This window comes from Manis javanica, chromosome 5 (assembly GCF_040802235.1).
Source record: "Manis javanica isolate MJ-LG chromosome 5, MJ_LKY, whole genome shotgun sequence".
NCBI classification, from domain to species: Eukaryota; Metazoa; Chordata; class Mammalia; order Pholidota; family Manidae; genus Manis; species Manis javanica.
This window is the reverse complement of record NC_133160.1, coordinates 135,720,926-135,731,928: the sequence shown is the minus strand read 5'-3', so window position 1 is coordinate 135,731,928 and position 11,003 is coordinate 135,720,926. Positions and strand designations below refer to the sequence as shown.

The window sequence follows — 11,003 nt, the reverse complement described above, 5'->3', positions numbered from 1 at the left end:
TCTGGGTTTTGCTGGTCTAGAAGACTTAGGCTTCCACAAGGGATCATAGAAATCATTCCATTAAACTGGAAGTTAAGAATGCCACTCTGCCATGGGTAAAGTCTTCTTTGTGGGACAGGATTAGTGTGTTAGTTTTATGAGGAAAAGTCGCATCATGTTATATGAAAGCATATTTTTGCTATTGAAATGCAGATATGATTAGGAAAGATGTAGAGTGATTGTAAATGGATAAGGGGTGGATTTCTGGCTAAGTGTCAACTTAGCTAGGCTTGAACTACTTTTTCCAAACTTCCTTTACCTCTATGGTGTCAGGTTAGAGTTGGCCACAAGAGAGAAATGCATGAGACAGGGATGGTGGACTAGAAAGAGCAACCATTTTATACTTGGAAGGTTGGCATGTAACACCAGGCACTGTGGCAGCTTGTGCATGCTGTTGCTGATCTTTGGCTTCCTTTGTTGGTAAGGACCAGCACCTGGACTTGTAACTATTTAAATTCCTATCAGTTCTTCTTCAGCTTTTGTGAGCCCTGGGCCAGGTGAATGTGCACTTCCACAGTGAAGACACCAACTTCTCCATAAGTCTTCCACGTTACCTTAACTGGAGACAGTGATAACCAGGCACAGGTTCCAGTTTATATGCACAATTCCAGTGCACCCCTCCCAATTTAAGCTGGTCCTTGTTCTTTGCTATTTCACAGTCAGCTTTTCTCCACAGAGGCAACAGCCTTATAAAGGCTTCTCCACTAGCTCTCACAATTACATTAGTTCTAATTCCCATAATTAATCCTATATTCTATATTATTCATACTGCTTCTGCTTCTCTGATTAAAACCTGACTGATAAAATTAGTATGGAGAATATATAAAAACTTCTACAAATGAGTCAAACAAATGACTGAAAGAAAAATGACAAAAGAGACAGAGAAGTCATACAAAAGAAAAAATAAAGCTAACATGGGATGTTGGACCTCATCAGTAATCAGGGGAATACACATTAAAATATGAGCTACTATTTCATTCTCATCAGAGCAGCAAATACTAGAATGTATGAACACTCTGTAAGTTTGGACAAGAAATAAAAGGCAAATGTACGCAATGCTGGTGAGATCTATATGATTTAACCACTGGGGAATAATTCATTAATAGTGGTAAAGCTGAAAATGGGTATTCCCTAAGGGCTAGCAACTCTACAGCTAAGAAGGACACTTGAGGAACTTTCACATAGTAAAAATGGGGAGGAACATGTGTATATAATGTACTTTGTCTAGAGAATAGTAATATTAATACATATTTTAGCTTGAGGAACAATACACCTCCTAGTAATCCAGGAGGAGGAGGTCTCCATTATGTGGACTTTTGGCTTTAACTCTGGAGGCAAATAAGGAGAAACTTCCTTGAGGTTAGTAATCCAGGACGAGGAGGTCTCCAACTGTGGTAGGCAGCCCGTTAAGACAGCCTCCAGTGACCCCTCCCTGCCTCAAGGTAATCAGGCTCTTGTCTAATCTCCTCCCCTTTTGCACGGCCTTCATTCAGTGTCTTAATTCTAGTGAATAAAATATCATGAAGGTGATGGAAAGTCGCTTGCAAGATTAAATTACAAGAAGACTGCGGCTGCAGTCTTGGTACCTTCTCCTACCCTATTACACTGTGAGCTTTCTATGGAGAGACCCACATGACAAGGTGTCTCCATCCAATATCTAGCAAAGTCCTGAAGCCAGTGAACAGTCATAAGAATGAACTTGGAAATGGACGCTCCTCCAGTTGTGCCTTGGTATGATTACAGCCCTAATACTTTGATTGTGGAAGTGTGAAGTCCTGAGCCAGAGGCATCTGCTAAATTATGCTCAGATTCTTGACCCACAGAAACTATGAGATAATAATTGTTTGTTGTATTAAGCCATTGAATTTTAGAGTAATTTCTAAAATAGCAATAGATAACTAATATACCCTTCAATAATCATTACAAACTCACAGTAGTAAACAAATTCATTATTTTCAAACTACTAGGGGATTTGAATTACCTGAAGCCACACATTAATTCATTAATTCAACCAATAATTACTGAAGGCCTAATCAATCAGGCTGCGGCACAGGGTTAAAGTCATGAAAAAAAATCAGTCACCCTCCCATACTTTTAAGGAGTTCTGCAGACTGACAATGAACAATAAAATAAATCTTATGTCATATTATGATAATTACTATGGAGAAAAATAAAGCAAGAAAGTAGGACAAAGTCTGATCTAAGAAGGGGTTGTGATTTTAAAAGGGTAGTCAGAGGCTCCTCTGAAAATATGGCATATAACAAAAACCCTGAAAGGTGTGATGGAGTGAGTCATACAGGACCTGGAGGAAGTATATTCCCAGCAGAGAGAAGAGAAAATGAAAAGTCTTAATGCAGGAGAGACAGTGACCAGGGCAGCATCTAGATGCCTGTGTTTTTTTCTAAGGACTTTTGGCTTTAACTCTGGAGGCAAATAAGGAGAAACTGGGTTTTGAAAAGAGAAGTGATATCACTGAAGTTTTAAAAGATCATTCTGGCTCCTGTGCTTAAAAAAGACTCTGTGTGGCAGAGTGGGATGGGGACAGCCCTGGGGGACCATCACCTTAGAACCAAGAAGACTGGCTAGGAAGTTTTTTACAATAGTTCCACTGAGAGTGTGGTGGACTCTCAGGGAGGGAACAATGAAGGATGTGAAAGATTGTCTGTTTATGAATACATTTTAAAGAAAGATCAATAGAATCTGCCAAATTAATTTGTAAGGTACAAATGTATGTATGTCCACTGAAGAATAACTAGTGTAAATGATTAAGCCAGAAGAATACATGCTTTATCAACTCTACTTCCAAATATTTATTATTCATAATCCCCTAGAATCTGTAGTCCCTGCTACTGCTTTGCTTCCAGGCACTATAATGACTATTTTCAATGACTTTTTAAAGATTTTTAATGTACTTTTATTTAGTTTATGCTCATTTAAATGAGCAGCAGAGTGCTTAACAGGTAAGTTGATTTTGAAACAATTCAGCATTACAGTGACTGTGATGGCTACTCATCATTCCACTCTCTGGGGGTAACCCTGCCAACAGGGGACAGGTTCCATCCAATCTGTGTGCCCATAAACACCCATGCAACAACACAGAAAGTGGTGCCACTGGCTAATACAGCATCGCCATATTTGTCATGAAAACCTGGTGAGTGTTCTGTGTGCCTCTGTCTTGACCTAATTTGCTGAATTCTTCGAATCTTGAGACTACTTAATACATTTCTGGCCAAGGGAAACATCATGAAAGTGTGATGGAATTGCAGTTGATGGCAGCTGCTGCTCTATTTCCTTGCAAAGAGACCTGGAAAAAAACAAAAGACAGGCATTGACATTTGATCTACACTCAGCTTCTCTCTCTTTGAATGTTTCACCCACACTAGGTGGCCATGCACTGAGTTTTGACATCATGATGCCTGGATTTGAGTCTCAACTCTGCCACTGATAGCTGTATGAGCTTGGACAGCTATTTAACTTCTCTGCCTTAGTTTCTTCAATGACAAACTGAGACGATAACGTCCAGTTCCAAAGGGTGTCGTGAGGATTACATGTGATAATCCATAGCAACAACAAAAGTAAGCATGCAGTATTAGCTTTTCTATTCTTCACGAACAACCAAAGGCTTGTTCCCTAGATAGACTCCAAACTCAGCATGACTGATAAAATGGCTAAAGTTCCCAATATGCCCCACTAGTCCAATGACCTGCCTATGTCTACTATAAACTCTGGTTTCAGACATAATTACAAGGCATTCAAAGAATATGTCATTCCTTCTCTTCCTCCTGCTACTTTTCTCCCTCCCTTTAACCCTTTTCCTCTCCTTCCTTTTTCTCCTTCTCTGCCTGTAATCACTGCCTTGCACCTTCCTATTGACAAAGTTCTGCTTGCCTTTTAAATCCCAGTCTAAAAGTCACCACTTCTGTAAAATTTCTCCAAACTTCTCTAGGCTGAATAAGCTTAAATGCCCTCTTCTCTGGGCTACTACACTTCTTATAACCTTCTTTCATAGTATATAACATAACGCATTGGCTTCATTATTTTTAAAAACAGATTTTACTTTTAGAACAGTTTTAGGTCCACAGCAAAATCGAGTGGAAAAATACAGTCTCTGTACCCTATACCCTAACTCCGCACATGCATAGCTGCCCTCTACTGTACGAAAGTATTACTCAGTGAACCCACGTGACAGTTCTGTATCAGATATGCCTTTGCAACTACTTTCTCCAAGGCTGTTGCCTGGCTTGTCATTATTCTGAAGAATTATCTTTATATTCTCCTCCAATAGATTGATTGCAAGGTCTTCAAGAACAAGGGGTGTAACTTTACACAGAAACTGACACAAAAGCATAGAAAGAACTTTTTTTAAACCAATTTGAAATATAATAAATACCAGTATCCTTTTAAGAAGTTACAATGGACACTGAGAGTAAGTAAAAATACCATAAAATCAGATGTACGTATCGTAATTGTCCTAAAAATCTTGTTTCTTAACCAGATAGTTATACTGAACAAGAAATCTAGAAGCAGAAATACATGTAGTTCTGTCAGTTACTCTTCTGTGTGCAAGCTGTCAAACAGTGCTGAGTCTCTAGCAATGACATATGTTAACTGTGGCCCAAATGCAGACAACATGGATACAAAAGGGCCTGAGGTCAGTACTTGTAAACTTGCAACTGTTCACTGAGACTTGCCAACTCAAATGACTTTATTCCTAACTTAGAAAACAAGACCCTAAGGTTCTCTTTCATTTCCTACCAGATGGTACTTTTCATGATTGTGACAAATGACAAAAACAGAATCAAATGTGTTTTCTGTAAGGTTCCAAATATTCAGTTTTTTTTCCTGTTAGATGTACATCTCTCCACCAAAAGGCACTAAGGTTTTAATATGAACTGGATTCAGAGACTAGGTTGAAGGTGAAATGGGGTAGGGTGTGACAGGTGCAGCCTTAATCCAATACAAAAGCACTCGAGCCACACATCGCTTTCAGTCTTTAGGAAGGCACATAACCAGAGAATAATTTGTGGTAATAGGGATCTCCTGTGGGTCATAGACTCATGCCTGCTGCTTTATGACAAACTGATTTCATTATTCCTATCCTCACAATGCTAAGCTGAAACTCAGACACTCTGTCTCCAGTGACACTGATCACATCCCTTTGTAGCTCAGTTCATCCTATGGCTCTTCCCATAGCTGTGAAGCTCCTCTTTTCCATCTAGCCTGAGTTTTCTTGCCCCAATAAGTGACCACTGCTAAAAACCTTCTTTTAGGAGCTCCTTCTATAGTTTGTAGCTGGCATTTCATCCCGTAATATGTGAACTGCAATCTTTTCACTCCTTTTCTGTTGCTCCTTGTCAGCATCAATATATCTGTCTCAGTTGCTTTCATTTTACCTCATATCTATTTTTGTTTATAAAACACATGTAAGAGATAGAAGCCCAATGACTAGAGGCATTTTCCATATTGCTGAACTCCACACAACTTGCTTCTACAACAAACGCCGTGCTATTGGAGAGCCCTAAGCCTATCACCCAAAGTAGTGAAGGTCTAGACCCTATGTCCATACGAAGGCATAAAAAAGGCAATGCAATCATACAAGCAGGGAAAGAACTGCTTCTCAAAGCAGATGCTGTCTGATGAAAACAGACTACAAAGAGATGGAAAAAGACAGATACCCCTAGGTAACCAAAACCAAGTAGAGATTCTCTCATGCCTGAGAGAGAAAAGAAATATGTTTTGAATAATTAGTTAAAGGAAGTGAAGTACCTGTGAGGATGAAAAGAAAAGAATGATTTTGTCCTGTGTTTTATATAGTAATGCTGAAGCTCAATTCCGGAAAAAAAAAGTAATAGTGGACCTCAATTACATTGTGATAAAGAGGTATATAGATTTGTAGCTTCACTGGTAACAGTAGTAATTTCAAATCACTAAAGGCCATAAAATGGAGTACAGCAATAATGCAGAAAGAAAACTAAAATTTACTGAACTGCTATGAAACTAATATATGCCTGTTTATCAGACATCATGCCAGAATTGCACATCTGTAAAAGCAGGGTGAGATGGCAATTCTTTATCTCAATTTTACACTCAAGAACAAGTGACAGGACAAGATGTGAACTCAAGCCTTCTGATTCTATATCCAGTGCATTTTTTCAACTATATCATGTTTTCTTAAAATATAATAAATTCTGAGTATTGGAAACAAACAAACAAAACAAAAAAATTCAGCCTGGTTACTGGACTTGGCCCTTTAATTGAAAATGGTTCACTTCAGTTTACTATGTATTTATTGGAATACTACAGGTGTGTCAGATCCCTGGCTGGGTGTCAGTGATACCATGCCAACTCCAATAATTTTACAGTAAAATAATTTAAGCTAGTACAAGTGATATGAGAAAATGTGCTTCTCTTTTATAAAGATTCCATATGTAATCCAAGTTTGAGAAACAATCTTACAGGTGAGGAAAAACTGATTGGTTTAATCAGGAAAAAGTTTGGGTGGGGAAAAATCAGGGGTGAAAACACCTTACAAAGATAATTGTTTAGGTATAGAATGGCTGGGAAGATAGCAAAGGTGGGAGAAAAGTTAAGAGGTTGTTCAAGTATTTATTTCAGTAGTTCATTAAAAAGATAATGAAGATCTGAACTAAGTGATGATAACAGATGGAAAGGAGATAAAATTGAGAAATACTAGGAAAATAAAATCAGACTGATTTGGGAAATAAGTTTTTCTAATTCAACTGAGTAGTCCATTCACTTAGCCTCTGGATTATGATTTTGACCAGAAACTCTCAATTTCTGTTAAAATCAGCAGATATTGACACTGTAGTTGGTAGCTGACTCCAGGGAATTAAGAGTTTGGAAATTAGAGTTCTAGGCTCAGAATGCAGCAAGGTCAAAGCTGACATAATTCAAGTGCTCTCGGAAAAGGCAGGTCTGAGTAGAAGACGGGAAGGGATCCTAAAAGGATTTACTGTATGGTCCTAAGAAGGAGATCCAGCTTCATTCAGTCTAAGTATAGCCTAACAGGGATCAATACATGACCTAGTTAGCTTTGATACAAGCCTTTCTAATTTCAGGAAGAAAACCAGAAACTGTCCTTCTCAAATTGCCCAGATATTACTGTTAAATATCTCATGGGGAGATGATGCTCAAGAGGGATTATGTGAATACCAGGGTTTCCCAATCTGGACACTATTGACATTTTGGTCCAAGTAATTTTTTGTTGTGGCAGGAGGTTCTGTGCATTGCAGGGTGGCTGGTAGCATGCACTATACACCGTATACCAGTAATGCCTTCCTCCCCTCAGCTGTGCCCCAAAATATACCTCCAGACATTGACAGATATTACCTAGGAAGGAAAGTCATCCCCAGTTGAGAATCACTCGGAAACAGAGCAAAGTGTCCCTGTGACTTCTCCCATAATCATCTAAATGAAATTGGTTTATTCAATACAGAAGGCTCAAATTACAAGAAAATACATTCTTCTATTCCCTGCCCTGGAAGCATAAAGGCTGCCTATCAACATTTTTTTTTCCATCAACACTTTTTTATGAACTAACCTCAATGTTTAAATGTGCAGTACAACTTAGATAAATCACTTAATCCATCTGGGCATCTGCCTCCTCATCCATAACATAACAAAGTGGAGTAAATTTGTTTTTTTCCAAATGTGCCTGATCCTAAGAGTCATCTGGAATCTTTGTTATAAAATATACATTCTTAGGCTGTAAGTCAAACTGATTGTAATAGAGTACCCAGGGGAGTACTCTTGGAATCCTTATTTTTTAAACAAGTCCTCAGGAGAGTTTTGTCACCAGAGAAGTTCATGGACACTGAACCAGATACTCTCTCAGGTCCTATTCAGCTTTAACACTCTCGACCTTTCCAAAGAGAAAAACGCACTAGGAAGACCATTTATTCTTTTAGGCCAAGAAAAGAGTACAGTTAGTAATTGAATTCACCACCATGGTAATTTAGAAAGCAGTACCTGAGTGACCTCAGAGAGTTACAGGAACCCCCTGGGAATAAGTTAGTCAACAGAAACATTTGGCAGCATTGAAAAACATTAAAAGCACTAGTAATACTGATGTTTTGCTGTATAATGAATGATAATAATTTCAAAGCTAAGGTTCCTAGACTACATTACTCTGTTGTAACCTTTATTTCCACCTGCTTTTATTTCTATTCCTTTTACAACTTCAGAATATCGACAAAAAATAAGACACAATAAAAAAGACAATCTTCTTGAAATAAAAATGCACATAAAACTGCAGTGTCTTCCATGCCTTTATGCATTTCTCAGAAGACTATATTGCTGAAGGAGGGATTAAGTGTACACAGTGTAAAATGTCTCCCATCATAACTACTTAAGCCTCAGCCTTTCCCTAACAGGAAACACAAGACAGGAGCCCTGCAAGAAGGAATGCTGCTGGTGGAAATGCTGAACAAGGGTTGTTTCTTATGGAACCCATCATCTCCCGAGTCACTGAACTGAGAGATAGTACAGCCATTTGCAGAAGGCTGTGTATCATGTCACCTTATTAAGCTAAAAAGTTATATAAAAGGATGTTACCTGAACAAATAAAAAGGCAGATTACAGTACTGCTATGCCAGGAGGGATAAATAACAGAGTGGACAACTTGTGGGTTGTCCTCAAATGGCAAATGCTGCCTGAAGAGTGAAGGGATATAAGGTATTGTACTCTCTCTCCCTCATTCTTCCCACAGAGTCTAAATGAACGGTCCATTTGTATCCTACATAGAATGCTGAAAGCATTCAGTAATGTCCATCCTGACAATAACTGTTATTTTTATGGATCTTATCACATTAATGTGGTATAAGTACCCATTATATTTTTTTTAGTCACAAAAGTGCTTTGCCTATACTCATTCTCCCTTTCTGAGAGCTATGTGCAAGAGAACAAAAAAGTAACAGAGGGGTTGAAGGCTTTTCTCCATGTCAGTGGCATGACTGTGCAATAATTCTAATTTTGTTTTCTATTAAACTTTAGGAGGCCTATCAAATTTCCTAAAAATGGATGTCCATGTTATTTTTATATTATGATCCATTTTCAAACATTGGAAATAGGTGACCCTGTTATTTCAAGTCACGTATTAAGTGTTACAAAGAGGGCTGTTATGGTTACTCTCTAAAGAGTTTCAATTAACTGCATTCCGAGGCGCATAGATTGCTATATAGTCAAGTCCTGCTAGAAGAGTCTATTTCAGTGGATCTTGCAAATCAAAACATCTGGAAAAATGCATAGCATTTCTCCAACCTAATCTTGGAAAAGAAAAAGATCATGGTTACAATAAACTTTAGAAACTTTGAAAGTTTTATCCAGAAAATTATATGGAGCCATTGGAAGACATTAGGAATGTTAGTCACATGGTTAAATTCACAGCTTAGACATTCTTCTGGTATGAGTGTGGGGAAGAGTTTGCCATGGAAGACTGTAAATGTTCCAATGAGTAATGACAAAGACTTGAACTTGCACAGTTCACTCAAGTAGGTCTCAAATGTACCAGTCTCTTATTCCTGTTGTCATCATGTATTTCTGCATCCAATCCTCAGCTTTACAGAGATAGACATTTCTTTTGCATAGGCATCTAAAGGTGACAGCCTCTAAGGATTCACTTCATGCCAATGGAGCTTTCAGAACTCTGTGTATAAACTGGAATATGGGAATTTCAAAATTATCATTTAAAGAAAAATATTCCATTCCAGTGACTGAATGCATAATTTATCTCTTTGCTTTACTAGCTTGACATGATTCCAATCTTAAAGTGACTTTATGTCAATAGTTCCCAAAGGATGTGCCTATTTTACTACTTCTATGTTAGTATGTCTGATGTTAGTAGGTGCTAACTGAAAGAAGGGCTTCAACATTATCTAAATTTGGAAAATATTCAGGTAACAAAGTCAAATTGTTTTATTGGAGTATTTTCCAAACCTCTATTGTGAGAATGTCCACAGTGATTCTCTGAAGGGGATGCTGTATGGTGCTTTCCAAACTTAGCTGAACATGCCATACATTTTTCCCCTGGAGCTTATCTACATATTAGTATTTCCCAGAACATACTTTGGGGAACACCAAAGGATGTCTCTGTGTTCTCAAAGCTGTTACATCACTGTACTCATTTTCAAATAGTTCCAAAAAGCATTTCACAAACTAAATCACTTCCTTGTGGGGACTTTTAACATATAACTGAAGGAGTATACAGTGTGTGATAAGTTCAGGGTATCTTAACAATCCTCACAGTGGCAATTAACTCTAGCCTTCATTATGTGATCCTAACTTCTACAGTTTTAATATTTGTGCAGATGTTTCTCTCCTCCCCACTTCTACCTCTACTCATTAAGTGCTCTATGAATAGAAGGATTGCATGATTCTGCAGTGGCCACTAGAGTTACATCAATGACCCCTCATTGTGTAATTGGACTCTTTCATTTAAATCTTGAAATGAAAATGTACAACCTACACAGCATATATGTGTATATGTACATATATATGTATATAAAGCAAAAATTTAAATGTTTAACATTTACATTTCAAAGGCATTGCAATTTTAAAAGACATTTACCAAGTATTGCCATTTTTCATGAAAATTTGTCTCTAGTTGCTAATCAGAAATTAGGCCACTAAGGGTCTACTCCATTGGTTAATTTTTATCAAATTCCAAATTCAGACTGGAATACTTAGTGCTGCAAAATAATCCTTTTTTTGTTTCCAAAATCTCCAAATTTTTTATTTCCGACTTAGACTATTTCTGCCCTCTGCTGAAAATATATCTAAATAAAACCTTTAAAGCAGTAATGATTTGTTAACTGCTGTCACCTGGACAACTTATGGCACATTTGCAGAGAAATTCCATTTGATGAGAAGAGTACTTCACAACCCTGAAGTAGTAACTGTGATCACTTTCCAAGCTATTTTACCAGGCCACTTGTCTTTCAGTATC

General features: G+C 37.8%; 1 protein-coding gene across 3 annotated transcripts in view; it reads right to left on the bottom strand.

Moving 5' to 3' along the window:
* Positions 1-2,845: 2,845 nt before the first annotated feature.
* Positions 2,846-11,003, bottom strand: part of COX7B2 (cytochrome c oxidase subunit 7B2) — a 139,516-nt gene continuing 131,358 nt past the window's right edge. For all 3 annotated transcript variants that reach the window (XM_073236296.1, XM_073236297.1, XM_036998790.2), the window contains one exon: positions 2,846-3,344. In XM_073236296.1, coding sequence (XP_073092397.1) covers positions 3,046-3,285 — 240 coding nt within the window. In that variant the 5' untranslated portion in view covers positions 3,286-3,344 and the 3' untranslated portion in view covers positions 2,846-3,045. The remainder of the gene's footprint in view (positions 3,345-11,003) is intronic.